Source organism: Salpingoeca rosetta (assembly GCF_000188695.1).
Source record: "Salpingoeca rosetta unplaced genomic scaffold supercont1.12, whole genome shotgun sequence".
NCBI classification, from domain to species: domain Eukaryota; class Choanoflagellata; order Craspedida; family Salpingoecidae; genus Salpingoeca; species Salpingoeca rosetta.
This window is the reverse complement of record NW_004754922.1, coordinates 194,751-218,950: the sequence shown is the minus strand read 5'-3', so window position 1 is coordinate 218,950 and position 24,200 is coordinate 194,751. Positions and strand designations below refer to the sequence as shown.

The following is a 24,200-nucleotide window of genomic DNA, read 5'->3' as shown; positions in this document are numbered from 1 at the left end:
TTTTCACGCAATACACTATAGACCATTATTAACTACTGAGTACCGTCCTATAACACATACATTACACATTTTTGAAGTTTTTTACACGCGCGCACACGCACACACGCACACACATACACACACACGCACACACGCACACACGCACACGCACATACACACACACGAACCTTGTTGTTCCTCCCTGCATGTGTGCGTGTGGTTGTCTGTTGGGAGCGGCGACCAGCTTGCAGCGTTGGTTTGAGCGGGTGATCGAGCGCATACTGCAGCGCCTTCACGGCTAAACGAATTCCGGACGGCGCATCCGCTTCCCATTCTAAACGCAATTGAAGTTGAAGAGGAGATGCATGAACAGAGGCGAAATCAAGGTTTAGCGCAGTGTTTGTTCACTTGCAATCGGGTCCCAAACACAAACGCAACCAGACTGACAACCAGGCAGATAGGGATACACGCACGCACGCACATATGCACACACACACACACACACACACACACACACACACACACACACACACACACACACAAAGCCTTTCACACATACGCACACACAAAGACACACAAAGACACACAACACACACACATACACACGGGCAAAACTGCGAGCGAATGCATGTGTTTGACGCACGTGTTTTGAGCTCCTGATCCTCCTCCACGTGATCATCATCGTCGTCATCAACGAAGAGCTCTTCGTAGCCGCGATATTTCAAAATGTCGACCGGAGCGCGTTTGGGCAGCCTATCTTCAAGGACAACAGAGTCCTCCTCTGGTCGCAGGTCAGCCAGCAGCTGCAGAATTTCGCCTGTTAGCATCAGAACAACCACACCACAACGTGAAAAAAGGAAAGCACATGGACAACACCGCGTACCCAGCAAGCCCTTAACGCTGGCACACAAACACATGACTTGATCGACTGGCACACACTCAGACACAGACACACAGCCACACACACACACACACACACACACACACACACACACACACACACACACACAAAGCCACAGCCACACACACACACACACACTCATACTCAGACACAGACACAGCCACACACACACACAGCCACACACATACTATCAGACACACGCATGCATGCACACATGCAGATGCGCGTCACCACGGCAAAGCGGACCTGGTGTCCTGTCTTTGGCGGCTGCAGCTGTCTTCACACGACCGCCACGAGCACCGCCACCCCGGCCCGCAAGTCGGCTCGCCTCGGCCTTTGCACGCGTGCGCTGGGAGGGTTTTGGGCGGTTGAGGCGGCGCTGGTACTGGCGGAACGACTGCTGCTTCCCTTGAAACGGACACATGGGCACACGGATCTCGTCCCGTTTGAGCGTGACCTTGGCCAGTTTGCGCCCGCCACCCTGGGCTTTGTCGTGCAGAGCAACAACGCCGCCGCTCGACGCGGACACATCGTCCTCATGACTGCCATTAGCATGTGGCTCCTCCTCCTCCTCTTCTTCTTCCTCTTCTTCTTCCTCTTCGCCGTAAACACCGGCAAGTGCTGTCAGAAACACGCCCGTGTGGTCGTCGTCACCATCATCATCATCACCATCATCACCATCATCACCATCATCATCACCATGCCTGCCATCCTCCTCCTCCTCCTCCTTGTCACGCCCGCCATCGTCATGATCATCAACATGCACAGCCACAACCTCAGCCTCTCCCTTCTTGCGCTGCTTCTGTCTTCTGCTCCCACTGCGAATTGCACCACTCTCGTCACCCGTGACAGCAGCAGCAGCAGCGGTTGTTGTAGTTGTGGTGGTTGCGCCCGCGGCTGGTGCTGGCGGTGCGAGTGGTGGTAGTTTTGGTGTGCGCACGACGGGAGGGGGCGGTGCCGCTGTCAGCGCTGGCTGAGCAACGCGGATGTCCGGCAGCGACACATCCACGTGCTTGAAGGGCTGCGATGTGAAGTCGAGTGTTGGCTTCGGCGGCGGCTCGGACTTGGTCATAATCTCAATGCCGCGGCGCACGCACAGGGCATCGCGCACCTCTGCCGGCAGCTGCGTATGTGTTCGTGCAAACGGCGTGTCTGCAATGAAGTCAACACAGCGTGAACGACAGTGTGCGTGTGTGTGTGCGTGTGTGTGCGTGTGTGTGTGCGTGTGTGGGTAGTGAGAGTGTGTGGTGGTCATTTGTGAACGACACACACACACACACACGTGTGCGCAGACAAGGTGTGCGCAAATCAAAGTGACAGCCACAGACAAACACTTGCGCCAAACCACGACCACGACCACAACCACGACCACAACCACGACCACGATTACAACCACGACCACTGCGCGTGCGATGCGTACCTGCAACATGCACCTCCTCCAGGACCGGCCAGCTCTCACACTTGGTCAGGTCCGACGCCGTCTTGACACGCGTCGCGTCGAGTGCCAGCAGCCGCAGCGACGGGAACGGCAGCACGTCCAGCATTGCGTGCGCGCGTGTGTCCTCCCATCCTTCCGGCAGCAGCGTGGGGATGGCTGACACGCGGGTGTTGCTGAGATCAAGGAAGCGGAGAGAGGGCAGGCCCGCACAGCCGGCGAACACGGCACCACCAGAGATGGGGTTGAAGCTCAGGATGAGCGTCGTCAGCGCCGGGAACGGGGTCATCCCCGAATGGGCGCTGGCGGATGCATCAGCGTCACGGCGAACACCGTCACCTACACCCTCGTCACCACCGCTGTTGATGCCATCGTCGTCGTCGTCGTCGTCGTCGTTGTTGTTGTTGTTGTTGTTGTTGTTGTTGTTGTTGTTGTTGTTGTTGTTGTTGTTGTTGTTGTTGTTGTTGTTGTTGTTGTTGTTGTTGTTGTTGTTGTTGTTGGCGTTGTTGTTGGCGTTGGCGTTGTTGTTGGCGTTGTTGTTGTTGGCGTTAGCCTTCTGCTTGCTGCCATTTGCCGTACTACTGTCTGCACCGGTGGTTTCAGTTCCACCACCACCATGGCTTGTTGCATCATCAGCATCATCAGCATCATCATCAACTTCTTCTTCTTCATCTTCTCCTCCTTTACGCCGCCGCCCCTGTTTCCCATCACCGTCGTCGCCAGTGGCTTCAGCTTCTCTCGCGTCACCATTGTTAGCCTTTCCATCCACGCCCTCGTTTCTGCTCTTCCCCACCACCCTTTGCTCCCCTTCCACACCACCACCACCACCACCACCACCACCACCACCACCACCACCACCACCACCACCACCACCACGACTACTGCCACCATCGTTAGCACTGTTCCCACCCTTGTCCGCCATAGCTTTGTTGCGCTGCTTCACCGCTGCCTTGTTGCTTTTCCTGGGGGGCGCGATGACAGGCACCACGTGCACGGGGAAGGAGGAGATGTGGTTGTTGCTCAGGTCCAGGGATCTGAGGTTGGGAAACGCCGCCAGCACAGAGATGCAGTCGCCCTTCAAGCGGTTGTGGGCAAGGCTCAGCACCTGCAAGTGCTCAAATGCCCCGATGGGCTGTGGCTGCAGCGTGCGCAGGTGGTTGGACTGCAGTTCCAGCACACGCAGGCGCGGCAACGCCGCAAAGTGGTGCAGCTGCAGCCTGTTCTCTGCGGCCTCCACCCGTTGCAGCTGGCTGAACTGCGCCAACTCGTGTGCGCGCGCGTCCACGAGATCGAGGTCGGTCAGGCGGACGGCGGCGACGTCGGACGTCCGGTCCACAAGACCGCAGATGCCGAAGATGACGTTGGCGTCCAGGATGAGCTGCGCCTCCTCTGCTTCGCGGTCGCTTGGGCCCATCGCGCCACCGCCTTTCCACAACGATTTGGGCGCCTGCGCATGAACAGGCGGCATGGAAGATGGGCGGCTGCCACGCACACCGCCGCTGTGGGCGGAACCGCTGGTGCTGCGATATCGCGCAGCGTGGCGTCGGTGGTTTGTAGCTGAGGTGGGCGCGGATGACCGCCCAGAGGCGCTGCGATGGTTATCGGGAAGCGAGAACATGATCACGCGGGGCTTCACGGCTTCTCCGGTTGTGCTGTCCTTGCTGTCTCCACTGCTACCGCCCTTATTGCTGTCAGAACCTCCTCTTTCGGGTGCCGTGCCATCGGCGCTGTCACGCGGCTTGTCGCTGTGCTGTTTCTGTTCATCTGGGCTACTGCCATCGGCCTTGAAGCTGCGCAAGCCGATCATCTGCATGGCGAGCCGCTTCCGGCGGATCTTCTCCTTGCGCTCTCGGCCCATGCTGTCCTGCAGCATCTTTGTGACGCGTGCGAACCGCGACGCGCGGTCCTTTGTCTCTGCGGCCTTCCATTTGTTCTTCGACCCCGCGATGCCCTTGCGTGCTGCCGGAGCTGCTGTTGTGTCTTGCAGCACCGTCGTTCTCGTGTTGGCGGCTGTGTTGGGACTTGTTGCCGTTGCGGTGTTGGCGCTTGCTGTCGGGTCAAACACGCCCTGAGGATTGTCTGCACCAGTAACGGGCAGCGGCGCCAGCGCTGGTTTAGGGTATCGCCCAAACCCGCGAAACCGCGTGTCCGTCATGCCTGAGTATGCATGTGTGCGTGTGTGTGTGTGTGCGTGTAAGTTGAAGTGTGAATGTGTCGGCTCAACGATGCAAACACGAACAGCCACACAAACAAGCAAGACAAACACTGAACAAGCGAGCCAGCAAGCAAGCATGTGCGAAGTTCGCACGCATCGCAAACACACACACACACACACACACACACACACACACACACACACACACACACACACACACACACACACACACACACACACACACACACACACACACACACACACACACACACACACACACACACACACCACTTGTTCTGCTTGTGTGCTTTTGTGTTGCCAAGTTGTGCCTTTTACGGGAAGATATTGGCGAAATGTCGACAACCTCGAGTGTGCAGCGGCGGCTGGCGGCGTTACGGCACCCTCTTGCTCAGTCGTTCGACCACCAAGGTAAGGCGATGTGGGTGTGTGGATATGCAGTATGTGCGATGAGACTGAGTGAGAAAGCGAGAGAGAGAGAGAGAGACTGTGTGTGTGTGTGTGTGTGTGTGTGTGTGTGTGTGTGTGCTTGTGATAGACAAGAGGGCGACGCGTGCACCCGCATCTCAATCAACCCTCCCCCCTAAACAAACACACACACACACACAACCTTCATGCACGCTGTTGTGTAGATGAGGGAGCGTTCCGTAACTTGGTGTCGGCGCTGGAGGATTCCACCATCCGCTTCTACAAGATGGAGGAGCGTGGCCCTCTAAGGGACATCCAGAGCGACACGTGGTCAGACACTTTTCAGAAGGTGGGCAGCTGCGTCACCGCCATGCGCTTCGTGCTCGTGGGCCACAACTTTGCCACTTGCGGTTGCCACTCCCTATTGACTGCTTCTTGTTCGTGCATGCGGTGTATGCAGTACCTGGAGGACATGGAATGTCCCTTTGCAAGCAAGGACTGGCGCGGAAATGACTCGCACCGCTACCTCGTCGTGGACTGGCTGCTCGGGCGTGCTGTTGCTCTCGACTATCACGACAACGGTACAGTTGCACGCACCGTGTGCCTTGTGTGCGCGATGGACACAAAGGACCACACTACACTTGTGCCATGCCAGACTTGCGATCATGTCGCTTGTCTGGTGTTCTCCCTTGCAAGCACTCACACACGTTTGGCCTTGCTTGTCTTCCCACGCCACCACCAGCGGACACATTCAACTCTGAGAGCGCCATGGCACGCGGCAAGGCGTCCGTTGGCATTGACGGTGTGTGTGTGTGTGTGTGTGTGTGTGTGTGTGTGTGTACGTGTGTGTGTGTGTGTGTGTGTGTGTGTGACTGCGTGTGAATGCTTGTGCATGTTTGTGCATGCGTGCGACTGTTTTGTGTGACCACATTCAGGCGTACGTCCCACATTCAGGCGTGCGTCTCAATTGCGCTGTCTCTGTGTCTTTGTACACCTCACGCCTGCCACTTGTTGTCCCTTGTTGCCACCCCAGTGCATTCGCATGAGGCGCGGGCAGCACTGAAGGAGCTTGCCAAACTGCTGCAGCTTCCGTTGGTTGAGGATGACAATCTCATGTGGAGGGTACGCTGGTGATGCGCTCGTGTGCACATGTACACGTGTGTGTGTGTGTGTGCGTGTGTGTGCGTGTGTGTGTGTGTGTATGTGTGCGCGTGTGTGTGTATGTGTGGGTGTGTGTGTGTGTGTGTGTGAATCCCGCTGTCGCTACGACAAGCACACTCAAACTCCTTCATTCTCGCTCGTACCCTCTCAGTCATGCACTCATTCACACTCTCTGGCACGTTCACAACTGCTCGTGCATGCTGATGTCCACGTGCGGCTGGCGACGCTGCGGTCCTCTGCAGGCCGTTGCCAAGCGCGTTGCCCGCAAGTTTTCACCAGAGGCCATCACAGCGGCACGCGACGCCCAGCAGGAGGTACATAGCAGTGCACAGTGTGTGTGCGTGTGTGTGTGTGTGTGCGTGTGTGTGTGTGTGTGTGTGTGTGTGTGTGTGTGTGTATGTGTGTGTGTTGGTCTGAGTTGTTCCCGCTTTCGGCATGCAACCGCCGCCCACGATGTGAGCGACGGCAGTTCTCACCACGCTCGTCAACGTTGCTGCTGGTGGTCGTGACAGGTTGTTGATCGGCACACGCTTGAGGAAATGCCGCTGGGATTCTCAACTGGCGGTGAGCATAATGTCGATACAGGAGGTGGTGTTAATTGCTGCTGGTGACAGGAGGTGGTGTTGGCTGGTGACAGGAGGTGGATGGAAGACTGCACTTCTTTGATTAACAGGAAAAGGAGGCGGTGCATGCAATGCATGCGGTTGTGTTCGCTTCAATCACCTTTACATTCTCCCCCAACGCACACATTCACACACATCCCTCGGTTCCCGCCATGCCTGCGCTGGGTAGATGCTGCGTTGGACGATGCAGCAAAGGTGCTTCGGCTGCTGCACGTGTCTGATCTTCGTGATCTGCAAACACGCGTCAACGAGCTCATCACCGCTGCCCAAAACGTCACTGCCGACCCAAAGACCGACTCCTCCCTTGCCCGCGTTGGAAAGTAGTATGTGTGTGTGTACGTGTTGGAAGCGAACCATTTGTGTCGCATATTGTCTCCCTCTGCCTTCCTTGGACCTTTTTGTTTGTCCCTTCGGCTGTACCGCAGGCGACACGACGTCGAGCAGCGCATGTGTGTGTGTGTGCATGTGGGTGTGCGTGTGTGCGTGTGTGTCCCAGTAAACAGCGTGTAATTGATGCTTGCCTGTGAGAACGTGTATTGATGTGACCAAACCCCAACACCACCCAACATTGCAAGCACGACACGCGGAGCGAGCACATGCACCACGCATTGACCACCACCACCACCACCACCACCACCACCACCACCATCACGGCTCGCCTAGTGTGCAATGGCATTCTGCACGTTCTGCAGCTTGTCGTAGAGTTCTGTGCGCGTGTTCAGGTAGCACGAGTTGATGCGATGGCGCATGAATGCCGCTGCCTCAGCATCCGTCTTGTTTGGCTGGAACCGGTTCCTTTTTCGCGAGACACACGCACACGATGGAGAAAGGTGGAAGGGGTGAGGGTGTGCGGGCGAGGGAGAGGGTGAGCACGCACTCCATGTTGACAGGAGAGAAAGGCACAGCAGAGCAACACAAAACAGAAACAGGGCGTTGCGACATGGGCGGACAGATAGGCACACACACAAATTTACACATACATACATACATACATACATACATACATACATACATACATACATACATACATACATACATACATACATACATACATACATACATACATACATACATACATACATACATACATACATACATACATACATACATACATACATACATACATACATACATACATACATACATACAAAAATACATACATACACACACATACACACACACATACACACCCGCACACACACCAGCACACACATACACGCACACACATACACACACACACACCTGAGGCTCTCGAGAATGCGGTCTGTGCGGAAACAGGGCAGTCCCGTGTCGAGCATGAGGGCAACGAGGCCGACAATCTGGTCGTGGTAGGGGCGAACGGCAAGGTAGCAGCGGATGCACATGTCCACAAACCACCTGCAGTTGGCACAACGGCGGCAGCGGTGAGGCAGTGTGTGTGTGTGTGTGGTGTGTGTGTGTGTGTGTGTGTGTGTGTGTGTGATACGTACTGGATATACCACCAAATCAACAATAGCGAACAGCACCACGACCATAAACATAAACAAGTGCAAGCGATTAGCATCAGTCCATCATCACGCCACCACAGCATCACAACAGCATCATCACGTGCACCTGAATGGCTCTGCGGCCTGGCTGCCTCCCATGATGAGCACCATCTCCTTTGTCAGCTTCATGTCTGGTTCAAACCCAATGTTCCCACCAGGCGACGACTCAAACATAAACCCAAAGTCAATGTGGATGATGTGCCCCTGCTTGTTCACCATGATGTTTCCGTTGTGCCGGTCCTTGATCTGCAGGAGAAACCCGACGAGCGAGTACGCGGCCATGCTCTTGATGAAGTTGAGTCGCGCTGCCTGGAACTCCCGCGTGTCCTCATCCCCATACACCTTCAGGAAGTAGTCGTACAGCGACATGTTCGTCTGCCGGCCCAGCTGGTCACGGGAGGTCGCATTCTCCACGCATTCAATCACGCCGGAGCCTGGCCCCGTCGCAACCACGCTGGTTGTGGTCGGTGGTGGTTGATGTGACGTGTGGCGACCGGTGTCATTGATGAAGCGAGGGTGAGGTTGCGAGCGGAGAAGGGGTGAACGCACCACCACGACTGTACTGCTGTACTGCCACATGACACATCTACCCGTGCAAATGTTCAAAAACACAATCACACACAATCACACGCACACACAATCACACGCACACACAATCACACACGCGCAAACTCGTACACGACCACAGAGCTTAGCGCACGTGCTGTGTGCGGCTCACCGATACGGGAAGAGAGCAACGTCCAGGCCAACTTCGGCGAAAATGTTCTTCATGAGCTGGATAATCTGCAGGGCGAGCATGTCCTGTCGCACATCATCGCCGACCTTGAAGATGCATGCGAGCCACTTGCTGTCGCGCTCGCTCAGGTCCACCTCCTCCTCGCTCGAGCCAATCTCCACAATCTCCTCCAGAGTGCACTGCGCAACTTTGAACCGCGCAAGATATGGCGCCTTGGCCGCACTCTGCACTCGCACGCATGCACGCATGGTCCGACGTGAGTGAGTGTGTGTGTGTGTGTGTTTGCGTTCGATTGCGTTTCAGTGTGTGTGTGTGTGTGTGTGTGTGATGTTGTGTTGAGTGCAGGGCCAGCTGTAACATCCGCAGACACAAAACACATGGGCATATGCACGCCCACCGTTGCCACACAACACAACACATGCATACACGTGTATGACGCCGTGCGCAGACCTGCATAGGGGTGCCTGAGCTGTAGTCGATGGCCGTTATCATTCCAAACGGTGACGATGGAAGGTAGCAGCCCGGTTGCAACTTCACCTTCGCCAACTCCTTCAAGCACGCCGCCTGCCACGATTTGGAGTTGGCGGTCGGGAGGTGTTGCGTGGAGCAATGCAGGAGGTTGAAGGTGATGAGGGTGATGGCGCGCAGTTGAAAGCATTTCTGTGGCTGAGCAATGTATGAATGCACGTCCCCGGCTCTATCGCTTGTCTACTCCTTTGCTTCCACCACGACCACCGCCACTACCATTATCAACAAACACCACGACCACCGTCGTGTTGCCCACCTTTCGCTCGGGGCCGAGCTCCTTGTCGCGGATGCGGCCGGAGATGCCTGTAATCTGCTCAAAAAACGAAAACTCGCGCTCGTAGAAGCGCAAGGCGCCGTCGTGCAGGTTCGCCTTGATCCCGCCCATCAGCAGCTCCAAAATGTCGCCCAGCTGTTCGTCACGGTGCTCCCCGTCCTCATCCCTGATGGTGATGGTGGTGATGGTGGTGGTTGTTGCTGGTGTTGTTGATATCGTTCGAACTTCGCGAGGAGCTGTCACACACACACACACACACACACACACACACACACACACACATACACACACACACACACAGACCGCCCCTTGTTCACGTACGTGTACATGTTGGTGGCCATGTTCCAGATCATCTGGTGTGCAAGGAGCTGTGAGTCCGCTGCTGCGCGCAGCATGTACTGCTGGATGTAGCCCCGATCGTCGTACCGCAGCGCCTAAAGACACACACGCGTGCAGGCGGCGGCGGTGGCGATGGAGATTGTGGTGGAAGATGGTGTGACGCATGTCGCATGTAAGGGGGTGAATTGAGCAGACACGGCGGTTCAAGAAAGCAAGCAGCAAAGGGTATTGCTCAATGTCATCACACCGCCACACCGCCACACTACCACAGCACTGCGTCACACAACAAACCTGCACGAGCTGCGGGATGTAGAAGAGAATAACATCGGGCCTGAAGTGACTCAGCGCTTTCAGGCAGTACTGAATGTGATGATGGTGGCAATTTGGGTAAAGTGAGCGCAGGGGAAGAGAAGTGGTGAAGGAAAACAATACGTAAGCAGCAGCAACACACCACCAAAGAAAAGATGGTTCACACAGCGCAACGTCGAACAAACAGCATCTGTGTGTGTGTGTGTATGTATGTATGTGTGTGTGTGCATGAATGCACACCTGGCTGATGATGACGTGGCCTGGGTACTCGCGCAGGAAGCGAAGAGCTGGTGTGATGCAACATTACAGGAATGCATGCACGCACGTACGCGGGCGCAGTGGTGGTAAGCAAGACGAAGACAGTGGGCAGAGTTGGTGTACCAGATGCCGAAAACCGAAACAAGCAGGTGCAGGCGCAACTGACACCATCAACGTTACGATCACGATCACGATCACGATCATGGTGGTGGTGGTGGTGGTATGTACCTGTGATGGGGGAGACGGTGCTCCAGGACAGGACGTGATGCAGTTCATGGCAGTTGTCGGCGACATTCTGCTTCGTGATCAGGTAGTGAATCGCTTCCGGCTGCGATATGCAATTTAAGGGAGGTAAGACGAGGTAAGACCAAAGATGTTGGTCAGAGGTAGGACCAAGCGCAGCATGGGGCCACGCAGACACAAACAGCAAAGATGAATGGAAACATACACAACCACACACCCCAAACAAACATGCACTATCACCCATACACACGCATACACGCAAAAACACACGCACAAACACACACACGCACACACGCACACACACACACACACCACACACACACACACACACACACACACACACACACACACTCTCTCTCTCTCTCTCTCTCTCTCGCTGCCCGTCTCTTTGCTGATTGGTTCACGCGATGGGACTGACGATGTGGCTGACGGCTGCTGGGTTTGCTTTGACACGGCGCGCTGTTTCCTTCTGCACGCACTCGACGCCAAAGTACCGGTGGGCTGCGGGCGCAACAGACACAGCGTAAATTGCACGGTTTGGCGTGGGGGGATGTGTTGTTGGAGGTGAGTGGGTCGAGCGACGTTGGGTTGGATGACGCTTGTCCACGCAGCTGAAACAAAAGAAGACAAACATCGTCCCAGGGGTGCAGTGGTACATTCTCATGTATGCAGCACACACGCATCACACGCATACACTGCTGGTTGCGCACCAATCTGGATGACAATTGCTGGGTTTGTTTGCCATGCGAGCCCAATATACTCCTTCCACCTGAAGATTAGTGTTTGGTGTTGTGTTGGGCGAGTCGAGTGGTGGTTGTCGAGGTTCCACGGTGGCCGTGAGATAAAGAGAAACAGGCAAATCAGCGTGTGCAATCACAGGTGTAGGGAAGGCAGGCGAATTGCACATGTGGTGTGCGGCAGGTGAATGTAGACTGCAAGCGGCCACATACGTGCGCTCTGAAGGGCTGGGCGAGGGCTTGGCGTATTTTTTCACCTCTTCCTCGCCAGTGATTGGTGTTGTCTGTCGTCGGAGTCAACATGGTATCGTCAGTGAGCATACCCAATGGCAAGAAGGCAACGCAATACATCCGCATTCGAAACACACGCACACTCACTCACACACACACTCACACACTCACACACTCACACACACACACACGCACACACACACAAACACACGAACAAACAAACAAACAAAGCATCTACGCTCCTCCTCCTTCCCGCAGCAACATCATGGCGGTGAGGGGTCTCTGCTCTCCATCCCCAAACACGTCCACCACACGTGTGTACCTGCGTTGCGCCCGTGTGGTACCAGGCAAGGAAGCGCTCAATCTCGTGTCGCAGCAGCAGCAGACACAAGTCACACCGCCGCGAAAACCGCGGGTCGGAGGAATGGCCCGCACGGCGCAGGCGCCGGGGCATGTGCTCTGCTAGCACCTGGTCCATCGCTTTGCAGCGCACCCGGTCTGCCTGCATGCACGAATAGCACGCCAGCATCGCCTCCATCGCCTGGTGGTGGTGGCCATGGCAGCCGTGATGGTCGTGGCCATGGCAGCCGTGATGGTCGTGGTGATGATGGTCGTGTGAGGAAGGCAAGAGGGATGTGGAGGAAAGGAGGGGGGAGGGGGCGCTGTGAGTGATATAAGTGCGCATAAAACACACAACGACACACACACACACACAACGACGCATACAACAAATCCGACGCATACAGGCAACGCAAAGCATGCCCGCGTCACCTTGATGGCGAGGGAGGTTGTTGTCCAGCGTGGCGGGACGGAGAAATAGTCCAGCACGCTGCTGTACAGCTGGGAGCGCAACACCACTTGCACGTTGTCGTTGAGCTGCGTGCGCATGTGCAGGATGGTGAGCGCCAGCCGATACAGCTTCCACCGCGATTCCCTGACAGCGTCAATGTGGCGGCGGTGGTGTGCGTTAGTGGTGGCGGTGGTGTGTGTTGGTGGTGGCGGTGGTGTGCGTTGGCGGTGGTGGTGTGCGTTGGTGGTGAGCAATGAGCAGTGACAACACGTAGATTCAATTCCACGAGAAGGCACGTAACCCACACAACCGCTAACCAGGCCAACTACAGCCACGCCAACCACCATGGTGCGGGGATGGAACACAATGCAGTGGGGTGCAGTGGGGTGCAATGCAGTGCAACGCGTACCAGAACGAGGCCTGGCGACAGACGGAGGGGGCGGCGCGGAGAGCAGCAACGACCATCGACGTGATGAGCTGCGATTGGGACAGGCTGCGGGGCGCAATCACCGTGAACCGCTCCTGTGTGTGTGTGTGTATGTGTGTGTGTGTGTGTGTGTGTGTGTGTGTGTGTGTGTGTGAGTGTGTGAGTGATAATGGTAGGCGAATGCACAGTTGAGTGCACAATTGCACAGTTGGGTACACAATTGCGCAGTTGAATGCACGGTCGCGTAGGTCCACCAAAATGTTGGACGAGAAGCCAGACCGCCACCAGCAAGCAGCGCATGCACGCGTGCGCGTGGATTGCGTACAATGAGGAAGGACAGCCAGAGCCCAACGGGCTGTTCGTGGGCGGGATCGGCCCGCATGTCCGCTTCAAACACCTGCAAGCACACAAAACAAACAAGGGGGAATAAAAAACACAGGCGCACATGAGCAAAGCGCGATCCACGAAGGCATGAACTCTTGTTTACGAACGGCTGCAGGCACTGCAACAAACAAAACTACTGACAACAAAACAAACAAAAAACAAGTGCACACGCACACGCGCACACAAGCGCACGCATACACACGCACTCACATACGCACACACGCACACACGCACACACGCACACACTCACACACTCACACACGCACACACGCACACACTCACAAACATACACATGCACGCACGAGTGCACCTCTTCGCGGCCCTGGGAATGGCCGTGGTCGGAGCTGAAGAGGCCAACGCGATTCTCAATCGTCCACGACCACGCCGCTTCCATCGCACACAGCTGCAGGGCCGAAATGGGAGAGAAGGAGAGACGCACCCATGAGGAAGGTAAATGCATTCGCATGCAAACTCTTCAGGCAGTTGAAACCACACCACTTCCTCCATGCTTCATGTTCACGCATGCACACACACAAATAAGCACACACACGCCGCAAACACAAACACACACACGCCGCAAACTGTGTGCGTCTCAAGCCAAGATCAAGGCCTCGTACAATGCGTGTTTCCATCTCGGGACGGGAGGAGACGAGCCAGGACCAGCACGCCACCGCCGTTGTCATGGCCGGAACAGAGTTGAGCTTGACCGGCGCCCACACCAGAACGTCGATCATCGTGGCAGAGAGCGTTGACGTGCGGTGGGACAGCGGATCCCAGCCGGGCGGCCGGAACACTGCAGGCGCGGAGGGAAAGATAATGACGCACGCATACACGCACCAACACACGCGCGCAGAGCAAGAGAGAGAGAGAGAGAGAGAGAGAGAGAGAGGAAGAGGTGAGCATGCACACGCGCACATGTAGAGTGCATGACGTGAGAGGCAGAGAGACGTGGAGGACAAACAGGAGCAGCTTGTGCAGAGACACAGCAATGGGAGCAGCAACTCTCACCAAGGATAGCGGTTGCTTGGTACATGGCCTCTTGCAGCTGCTCCATCCACGCATCCTGCACACACACACACACACACCACGTGCACATCCAGCAATCACCAGCAGCAGCACGCAAAACCATGAGTCACTCAACACATGCACAAATTCACTGAAAGTCAACCACATTGCTACACACACACGCACACACACACACACACGCACACACACACACAAAACACGCGCGCGCACACACACGCACACACACACACGCACACACACACACACACAAAACACGCAGTGCGCGCGCGCGCACACACACGCACACACACACACACAAAACACGGAGTGTGCGCACCTGCTGCTCCTGCGATGCATCGTCCTTATCCGCGAAGAGGCGGGCGCTGATGTACTTGAGGCGGCCCAGCACCCGCTCGGCCCAGGACGACAGGCCGACTACCACGCTCGGCGTCTCCAGCCGCGTGCTCCGGGCTGGTTGAACGCGAAAGAGTGTATGTGAGATGGGTGAGTGGATGGGTGAGTGGATAAGTGGATGGTGAGAAAGCGTTGTAGCACATGCATGAGAGGCATGTTGCACAACAATAAAGCGACCCGTAATCACAAACACGAAAACACACACACACACGCACAAAACCACGAAAACACACACACGCACACAACCACGTAAACACACATACGATCACACACATACACATACGTACGCACACACGTATGAACACACCGTAGGAGTCCTCGTCGGACTTGACGGGGTCGACCATTGGCGTGGTGTCTGCACGGGCAATATCGCGCGCAGTGCCTTTGCTGCCGTGCACCGTCACAGAGGCAGCAAGCAGCACACCCTGCAGCTGGCCTGCACCGCATTCCCAGTGGCCTTTGGTAAGTGCAGTCGCTTCGAGAGAAGATTCATGTTGCACAGCACATGCGCACAGCATGCACAGCACTCAAACACGCACACGCACACAAACAAGTACACGCGCACAACACGCGCACATCACGCACAACAGGCTGTGCACCTGAGTAATGGTTTTGGAGGGCGAGGGAGGGCCCAAACGTGGAGAGGAAAGAGGACGGCATGTCCGAAGGATAGGCGGCGATGGCTTGGAGCGCCATCTGCAGTCCTGCGTGGTCCTTCTTGGTGGCGGTGCGCTGGAGCTGTGAAATGTATTGCTGGATGGTGGCGAGGGCATCAACTGCCGAGTGTGACAGCGCCTGCTGCAGAATGGCGGAGCAGTGCGACACAAAGTCCTTCACAATCTCCGTCCTGATGTCACGCGCATCGTACGCCACAGGGCAGTCACCGGAGGGAGGATGCAGGCAGCATTGGCATGGTCACGTGGTGAGTACACATGCAGCAGTGGGGTATCCATCATGCATTTCAGCACACAGACGCGCAAAGTATTGACAGAGCACGTGCCATGCCAGCATGACAAGCACAACAACAACATCAGGCCGTTTACGAGCCCACATTACCTTGTCTCCTGTGTGGATGGCATGACGTGTGTGTATGGCGGGCAGGAGATGGTGACGGTGACCTGCTGCCCAATCGGAGCATCGGGCCGCATCGACGTTTCGTGAATGGCTTGAAGAAAATTCAACATTTCCACAATCACGCGCATGCTCCACAGCAGATGCGGGAACCTGTCAGGGCAGAGGTTGAGTTGGTGTGCGTGAGGTTGTGATGTGTTTGTGATGTGTTTGTGTCGGGCTGTGAGGAAGCGAGCATGCCAGGGATGGAGCCCAACTTATCACACACACACACACATACACGCACGCACGCACGCACATACACGCACGCACACACACACATACACGCACGCACACACACATAAACACACACGCACGCACACATACTCAAACGCGCAGGAATGCACACACAACACACACGTGGACTCATCCCCCCCCCCTCTCTCTCTTCTCGCGGGTGTGACCTCTCTGTGAGGAGGGAGAGGAACTGGTCTGCCATCTGCTTGACGATCTTGACGCGGTGGTTGAACTTGATGATGAGAAAAATGGCCGTGTCTTCAAGAATCTTCAGCTTCTCGCGGCCGCTGGCGGTGAAAGGGAGAGAGGAAAAGGTGGTGTGTTTGGAGTTGTTGATAAGTGAGAGACGTAAGAGATGGGGTTAAGAACAGACACTATGCACCTCGCAATGAAATGAACATGACGCAAACATGCTCAACACACAAACACGTGTACGTGAAACACACTGCACATGAAACACACGTGCAATGAACACACGTGCACAAAGACATTCATAAATTCACACACGCACACAAATTCACACACACACAGTCGCACATGTCCACACGTGACAATACACACCTGCGCTGGGATGCAAGGTACTCGACATGCTGCTGGAAGAGGACGTCAAGGAGGATGCGCATGGCTGGGAGGCGTGACTCGTGGTGCTGTCCTTTGTCTTCGATGTAATGAAACGTTTCAAAGAAGTTGCCGCCCCTCCTGCACAGGCGCCGCGACTGCAGAGTGCATTTTGAATGCGCCATCATCGTGAGCACATGTCGGCCGATGAAAAAGAAAAATCGACAAAAGCAGACAAGTGTGACAGGTCCAGTTAAGAGAAACGCTTCAGTTCAAAACTGCACAATCCGTGCACTCACACACAGCGCACATTCACAAACACGCATGCACACTTGCAGGCACGCGCACCCACCCACAAACACGCACGCACACACACACACTCTCTCTCTCATTCACACACATTCATACACATTCACACACACATTCATACACATTTACACGCACCTCGACTTCAAACACGGCGAGAGCGTAGAGGGTGGTTGCAAACTCCAGGCGGTGCACATCGGGTGTGTGCAGGGAATGCCACGAGAGCGACTTGTGCAGGCGGGACTGAAGGCTACTAAGCTCCTTGGCATCAACCTTATCCTCGATGTACTCTACACTGGACATGAGTTGGGCCTTGAGGTAGTGCTTTGCTCGCTCGTCAACAAGCACGGGGCTGTACAGCGCAATGTCCCGCAGCGCTTTCTTGGCGCCCTGACAACAGAACCAGGAAGGCGGGGTTTTGATGAATGTGGATGTATGTGCAGGTATGTGCATGTATGTGCATGTTGTGTACATGGGCACGCATGGGCGGTGAGCAGACATCGCAATGAGCACACGCGGACGTGACACGGGTAACAGCAAGAAGGCAAGCAGGCAAGGCCTCATTTTGGTGCATGCAAGCAGCCTGGAACAATGCCGACACCTCGTTCTCGTCGCCCGTGAGATCAAACAGGCGGAGCATGGTCACGTGGAACCAAAACGCTGCGAGCACGATCACAAAACATGGGAGGGTGTGAGAGCATATGCACACACTTCATCACAAGCGCACACGCGTGACACCGCCATCCATCAACACGTCCAAATAATGTACACACGCACACACGCACACACGCACACACGCACACACGCACACACGCAACTGCAATCGCACACGAAGCAACTGGGCGGTGCTTCCAGCTCACCTCTAAACGAGTCCACAACGTGCTGTGAGATGACAGCAGCGCGCTGCTGGAAGGTGAGGGGCGCAAGTGTTGCCTTTGTGAAAGCGGCGATTGTTGGCAGGAGCGGTGTGAATACGTCCTGCGCCGCCCACGCAACAGCTAGGCCACGCCCAATCACGCTGATGGCTGCACAGCAGGCGCAGCGGTTGCATGTGCGTGAGTATGTGTGTGTGTGTGTGTGTGTGTGTGTGTGCGTGCATGCGCGCGCGTGCGTGTGTGAGCGCGTGTGAGTGAGTGTGTATGTATGTATGTATGTATGTATGTATGTATGTATGTATGTATGTATGTATGTATGTATGTATGTATGTATGTATGTATGTATGTATGTATGTATGTATGTATGTATGTATGTATGTATGTATGTATGTATGTATGTATGTATGTATGTATGTATGTATGTATGTATGTATGTATGTATGTATGTATGTATGTATGTATGTATGTGTGTATGTATGTATGTATGTATGTATGTATGTATGTATGTATGTATGTATGTATGTATGTATGTATGTATGTATGTATGTATGTATGTATGTATGTATGTATGTATGTATGTGTGTATGTGTGTGTGTATGTATGTATGTATGTATGTATGTATGTATGTATGTATGTGTGTATGTATGTATGTATGTATGTATGTATGTATGTATGTATGTGTGTATGTATGTATGTATGCATGTGTGTGTGCTCGATGTTCCACGCCATGATGGGATCCCATGTGCAGTACCGAGTCTGTTGAAGAGGACAAGCATCTTCTCCAGGAACGTCGTGCTTGCCTGCAGGCAGTCTGGATGTCCCGCCATCGCACTCATGCTCTGATGACATGCCATGCGATGTGAGAGATGTGTGTGTGTGTGTGTGTCGAGTGAGCGCTGTGTGAAAGAAGGGATACCAAGAAATGTATGGCTCTGCCGTACACCTCCAGCCGGCACCACAAACCAGTACAACCACAACACGAGGCCAGTCAGCCCCACCATCACAGCAAACGCAGCTGTAACCCACTGTAGATATGACGTTTTCGCCGATAAACTCAAACTGCGCCTGCTCCTGCGAATCCGCGTCTGGATCGTACTTTGGTGCCGCCACTTTCAAATACAGCTGAATAATGGTTGAAAACGCATATGTGAGCGCAAGCACAACAATGACCAAGACAAGTCAACGTCAATATGCCTCGCACAGGCAACAAGAAGCACGGATTTGCCTGACGGCAAAACAATAAAGAAACACATCAACGATGAACACAACCAACCACCTCCTACAATACACACAACAAATAACACACACGACACTTCAACCACCTCCACGTGGGCCACGGGAGCACATGGCACGCGGTGTGCGGGCGGACCTGGAACATCATGTCCATGACGGAATCGAAGATGTTGGTGGTGCTGATGACGGCGAGGCCGCCAAGACGCTCGACAATCGACACATCCACGATCGAAGCAGGAAACCCGAGCCGCTGTACACACGCGCGCGCGCAGTCGCGGCGGCAGCGGCGGTGGAGCGGAGAGGGAAGGGGGTTAAGTGACGATGGTGAGAGTGGTAGGTGGTGGTGGTGGCGGTGGTCATCGTCGTCGTCGTCATCGTCGTCGTCGTCGTCGTGGCGGAGCAGCCGCATTGGTGATGGGAACGTGAAGGGTGAGACGCGTGACTGGGGCACACGAGGGCGAGGCAGCAACGCATGACATGGTACAATGACCGCAATGCCCAGCGAGCAAGCGAGGCGGTGGCTGTGTGCACCTGGTAGAGCATGGCGATGATGAGGGAGACGGTTGTTGGATCGCCGGCAGCGGTCTCCTCTGCAATGCGCGCCAGCAGCTCAACAGAATTGTACACAATCGCGTCCCGCATGTGCACACCTGAACACAACGAAAGGCGCGCAGGTGCAGACAGTGGGAAGAAGGGAAGAAGGCACATGGGAGGAACGTCAGGCATGGGTGGCGTGTGAGTGATTCGTGCGTAGCAGCAGATAACAGCAGTAGTGTCTGTGTATGTGTGTGTGTGCGTGTTTGCGGGTGTTTGTGCGGGTGTATGTGTGTGTGTGACGCACTTGGATGGGACACGCTGAGGTTGATGGACGAGACAAAAGCGGAGAGGGCGTCTGGCTTGTCTGCTGCCATCGCCTTCAGCACCCTGTCGGACATGTGCAGCACGCGGTGATGATGCAACAGATGACGGTGGTGGTGGTGGCGGTGGTGGTGGTGAGGGCATTGTGGGGGGGGGGTAGCTTGGAGCCACTGGCCAGTACGTTAGGATTGAAGCATGAGCACATGTGCGTGCGTGTGTGCTTGCGTGCGTGCGTGTGTGTGCTTGCGTGCGTGCGTGCGTGTGTGTGTGTGTGTGTGTGTGTGTGTGTGTGTGTGTGTGTGTGTGTGTGTGTGTGTGTGTGTGTGTGTGTGTGTGTGTGTGTACCGAACGCAGGAGGACAGCACGGTCGTCTTGAGTTCGCTTGCGTCGTGCGGTGCATATATTGCATCTGATGTCTTCTTCAGCATCTGCGGTGTTTGTGTGTGTGTGTGAGTGAGAGAGAGAGCGCGCGCGCAGTGTCGACATCAGCACATCTGTACCCATAGATGAATGACATTCGACGCAAATGACGCTTGCACACAAGACACAAACCACGCGCACCTTTGCTTGAAACGAGAGCAGGGGACTTGGGGCCGTCAAGCACCGCTTGAGCGCCTGCAACAAATGACGTGGCATGATGAACAGAAGGAACGGGAAAGCATATGTGCACACACACACACTTGCATGCACACACATGCAAAGAGAAAAATCACACAAAACAAACCGACGCACTGCACAAACACCTCAACACAACCCCCCCCCCCCAAAAAAAAAAAAAAACCCTCAACACAAGTGCATTGACACGACCAAGCGAGCGTGGTGTGCTCACGTCGAGTGCGGGCCTGTGCTGGCTGCTGAAGCGGATGGCAGCGGTGGTGAGCGCCTTTGCATACGCCTGATACAGCGGCAGGAAGTGCTTGATGCCGTCTCCCTCAGACAGCAGCACGCACCACTTGCGCTGGAGCCGCGGGCGAAGAGGGGTCGTGGGAATTTGAGCATGTGGGAGGAGGGGTGGTGTGTGTTTGATGATGCGTGTTTTTCATGATGTGAGCGTAGGTGTGCCTCTGAGCGGCAGCGCACGACGTTGGGCAAGCTCGAGAAACAAAACAAACAAAGAGTGAGAGACGGGCACGGTGGGTGATGTGAGTTGGGGCGTGTGCAGGGGTGATGAGGACGGGGTGCAACATCGCATGCCAGCGCACCACGTGTGGGATGATGTCGTCGTCGGTCTGTGCGCAGAGGGCGAGCAGCTGCACCAGCAGCGACACCTGCCGAATCACCCACACGGGGTCGTGCGGCGACGCTGAGAACACACACACACACACATATGCACCAAAGACGTGTGAAATGGACGTGAATTGGGGTGAGGGTGACGCTTTGCTGGTTTCGGTATGTTGTGCTAGCATGCACGTGTGCGTGCGCACACGTTCACGCACCACAATGGCACGCTCATCATCACATCACCACCACACTACCACCACCCCCTCCTCCACCGCTCGCTGACCTGTGTCTGCTGGCTGGTCCTCAAACAGCGTCCGGCTCAAATCCTCGTGCCACTGCGACACCAGCCCAAACAAGTGCGCACATCTGAACACGCGCATTCGTGTTGTGTGTGTGTGTGTGTGTGGTGTGAGTATGTGTGTGTGTGTGTGTGTGTGTGTGTGTGTGTGTGTGTGTGTTTGGGTGTGTGTGTGTGTGTGCATGAAGTGAGTATCAAAAGGTGTGTGTTGAGTGCGTTGTGGTTTGCCAGCACCATGCCCCATGCCCAAAACACGCATAATTGCAAGCGCGTAACCACGCAACCAACAACCGCTGGCGTGGCAGCACCTGTCATCCTCCATGTTGCTGGTGTGCACAAATGCGTTTTCGGCCTCAACGAGTGCAAAGACGGAGAGAAGCGCAGAGAGGATGGACGCGTACAGCTGTGCAGCACACGCCCGCCCAACCTGGAGCGCGCGCACACACACACACACACAACACAACACACACACACACAACACAACACACACACACACACAACACACACAACACACACAACACACACACAACACACACAACACACACAACACACACGTGTGCAAGAAAGTGTGCAAATGCACAAATGAGCGCAAACAAACGTGTGAGAAAGTAAACAGGCGTGTGTGCATTGTTTGCAGAGTGATATCATTCAAGACAACAGAGTACACATCATGCAAGGTGGTGCACCAGCACAGTTGCCGATACCTTGCTCTCTGCTGCAGCCAGGTCACGCACGACGTGTGGCAGCTGGTGCACGAGCTCGCTGTCAAGATAGAGCTCCCGGAAATGCGCTTGCAACTCCTAAACACGCACACACACACATATGTACACATCCACGCATACATGCACAGCAGCACGTACGTACGCACAAACGCGCAACCCCAAATACGCACATGCACACATGCACGCAAGTATTTCAGGAAATGTTTGTGGGAGGTGAGACGAAGTGACAGGCGACACATGTGCAGACATCAACCGCGACCAGCACGCAGAACACCAACAAACCCGGAGCATTTCGCTCCAGCGGCGGGCCACGCAGCACCCAATATGAGCCACATTGGAGGACAACGAACCGGTTTGAGTTGGTTTGCATCGGCCAGGGCGTCACATATGCCCATGATCACGTCCAGGTCTTGCTTCAGAACAACAACTGCAGCAGAAGCAGCACACGTGGTCATGTGAGGTGTGTTTGAGCACGCTGGTCAGAGCTACCGGGCAGATGTTCCCATCTGACACAGAGCGGGAGAGAGAGAGAGAGAGAGAGAGAGAGAGAGAGAGAGAGAGAGAGAGCGGGAGAGAGAGCACACATGCACGCAAGCAGAGAAGAGCACGGTACAACACACACACACACAGCACGCAAGCACGCAAGCAGAGACGAGCACGGCACAGCACACACGCACACACACACACGCACACACACACACGCACACACACGCACACGCATACATACACAAGCACACACACACACGCACACACACACAGCACGCACGCACACAGCACGCAAGCAGAGCAGAGCAGAGCAGAGCACCATCTGATGGAGGCATGGACGTGAGGTGGTGGGAAAAGCTGCGAACGCGCTGCATGGCGGTGTGCAGCGGCGTGGACATGACGGAATACATATCCCGCTTCGCTTGAAGGCCTTCCTCGTGTACGGCACTCAGGACAGCGCCGCAGATCCGCTTCACCGTGCGCTGCACTGGCGCCCCTGACGTGACCCAAACAGCGACGATTGTCAAATGAGGCTATGGCACACAACAACACACAACAACACATACACTCAGATACACACGCGTCACATACTCCCACACACGCACACACACGCGCTGTCTGTACCTGTGCCGGAGGACATGCAGATGTCCTGCATGACGTCTTGCAGATACAGAGCCACGTGTTGGTGTTTCTGTACATGAGAGCGTTGGGTGCAAACGCCAGCATTGAGCGTGAGATCGGTGCTTGTATTTGGTAGACCATTTGTTGTTCAGGATTTGATTTCACACCCAACGACGCATGCACGCCCTCCCAATCGTTTCACGTACGCACCTCTGGCGATGCGCGGTGGAGCACGCGGCAGATGAAGACCACCATGTCCACAGACTCTTGATGCTCTGCCATATGTGTGTGCGCGTGTGTTGGGTGGGAACAACGGTTGAGGCAACAACATAGAGTGGCACTTTCACACACTAGCACTCACTCATATACATCCGCACACACTAACAAAAACATTAACACATCCGCACTCACTCACACACACACACACACTCACACACACACACACATTCACACATTCACACATTCACACACCGACACACATGCTCACACATTGACACAACACATTCACTCACAAACTCACACCGACACACACTGGCACTACACTGCACTCACACACGCACCAATAATGTTGTGGTGTGGCGGGACTGCGTCCACAATGGAATCTGCCATGGCAGTGGTGATGGACTGCGTGTCTGCACACAAGCAGTCGATCACATCTGGGCAGCTGCTCGTGCGGGCGCTGCCGCCTCCCATCTTCTGGGGCTCCTGTTGCACCGACGCCATCGCACCGTACGTGTCGCTTGCGAACCACTGCTCGCGTCGTGATCAGAATGAGGGGGGACCGGTCCAAACAC

The 24,200-nt window shown here is 55.2% G+C and overlaps 4 protein-coding genes across 4 annotated transcripts; 1 reads left to right on the top strand and 3 right to left on the bottom strand.

Moving 5' to 3' along the window:
* Nucleotides 1-32: 32 nt before the first annotated feature.
* On the bottom strand, nucleotides 33-2,736 carry PTSG_05117 (uncharacterized protein; the record flags this gene model as incomplete). The annotated part of the gene is made up of 5 exons (XM_004993643.1): nucleotides 2,301-2,736; nucleotides 1,127-2,032; nucleotides 623-796; nucleotides 168-313; nucleotides 33-47 (listed from the first exon to the last, which is right to left on the bottom strand). The coding sequence occupies exons 1-5, from the start codon at nucleotides 2,602-2,604 to the stop codon at nucleotides 33-35; spliced, it is 1,545 nt and encodes a 514-aa protein (XP_004993700.1). The 5' UTR covers nucleotides 2,605-2,736.
* Nucleotides 2,737-3,208: 472 nt separating this feature from the next.
* PTSG_05116 (uncharacterized protein) lies at nucleotides 3,209-4,470 on the bottom strand (the record flags this gene model as incomplete). Its single annotated transcript, XM_004993642.1, has 2 exons — nucleotides 3,209-3,277; nucleotides 3,301-4,470. 2 exons carry the CDS (start codon nucleotides 4,468-4,470, stop codon nucleotides 3,209-3,211), a joined length of 1,239 nt encoding a protein of 412 aa, XP_004993699.1.
* Nucleotides 4,471-4,805: 335 nt separating this feature from the next.
* On the top strand, nucleotides 4,806-7,233 carry PTSG_05115 (uncharacterized protein). The gene is made up of 8 exons (XM_004993641.1): nucleotides 4,806-4,899; nucleotides 5,121-5,245; nucleotides 5,357-5,477; nucleotides 5,639-5,698; nucleotides 5,930-6,018; nucleotides 6,300-6,371; nucleotides 6,570-6,621; nucleotides 6,850-7,233. The coding sequence occupies exons 1-8, from the start codon at nucleotides 4,824-4,826 to the stop codon at nucleotides 7,002-7,004; spliced, it is 750 nt and encodes a 249-aa protein (XP_004993698.1). The 5' UTR covers nucleotides 4,806-4,823; the 3' UTR covers nucleotides 7,005-7,233.
* Nucleotides 7,234-7,301: 68 nt separating this feature from the next.
* Nucleotides 7,302-24,191, bottom strand: PTSG_05114 (Pik4ca protein). The gene is made up of 46 exons (XM_004993640.1): nucleotides 23,967-24,191; nucleotides 23,617-23,681; nucleotides 23,410-23,476; nucleotides 23,105-23,281; nucleotides 22,650-22,726; nucleotides 22,282-22,377; nucleotides 21,886-22,004; nucleotides 21,563-21,645; nucleotides 21,261-21,361; nucleotides 20,888-21,016; nucleotides 20,620-20,673; nucleotides 20,404-20,486; nucleotides 20,042-20,124; nucleotides 19,732-19,850; nucleotides 19,337-19,450; nucleotides 18,994-19,089; nucleotides 18,719-18,806; nucleotides 17,953-18,117; nucleotides 17,694-17,752; nucleotides 17,231-17,482; nucleotides 16,790-16,944; nucleotides 16,396-16,515; nucleotides 15,938-16,105; nucleotides 15,481-15,728; nucleotides 15,189-15,317; nucleotides 14,805-14,938; nucleotides 14,471-14,525; nucleotides 14,080-14,255; nucleotides 13,773-13,865; nucleotides 13,404-13,475; nucleotides 13,061-13,173; nucleotides 12,633-12,795; nucleotides 12,184-12,402; nucleotides 11,844-11,914; nucleotides 11,604-11,662; nucleotides 11,312-11,394; nucleotides 10,879-10,978; nucleotides 10,633-10,679; nucleotides 10,375-10,443; nucleotides 10,066-10,178; nucleotides 9,727-9,910; nucleotides 9,393-9,506; nucleotides 8,925-9,166; nucleotides 8,274-8,660; nucleotides 7,923-8,057; nucleotides 7,302-7,475 (listed from the first exon to the last, which is right to left on the bottom strand). Exons 1-46 carry the CDS (start codon nucleotides 24,127-24,129, stop codon nucleotides 7,340-7,342), a joined length of 5,775 nt encoding a protein of 1,924 aa, XP_004993697.1. The 5' UTR covers nucleotides 24,130-24,191; the 3' UTR covers nucleotides 7,302-7,339.
* Between the last annotated feature and the right edge of the window lie 9 nt (nucleotides 24,192-24,200).

Bases quoted from the DNA above. Each gene is read 5' to 3' on its own strand.
- PTSG_05115 (XM_004993641.1), top strand. From the start codon at position 4,824: ATGTCGACAACCTCGAGTGTGCAGCGGCGGCTGGCGGCGTTACGGCAC. The intron at 5,246-5,356 runs GTGGGCAGCTGC...CGGTGTATGCAG, and splicing joins GGTCAGACACTTTTCAGAAG to TACCTGGAGGACATGGAATG. The intron at 5,478-5,638 runs GTACAGTTGCAC...CGCCACCACCAG, and splicing joins TCTCGACTATCACGACAACG to CGGACACATTCAACTCTGAG.
- PTSG_05114 (XM_004993640.1), bottom strand. From the start codon at position 24,129: ATGGCGTCGGTGCAACAGGAGCCCCAGAAGATGGGAGGCGGCAGCGCC. The intron at 19,451-19,731 runs GTGCACACAGCC...GCGTGTGTACAG, and splicing joins TCATCGCCATGCTCTACCAG to CGGCTCGGGTTTCCTGCTTC. The intron at 17,483-17,693 runs GTGTCGGCATTG...TTCTGTTGTCAG, and splicing joins TCACGGGCGACGAGAACGAG to GGCGCCAAGAAAGCGCTGCG.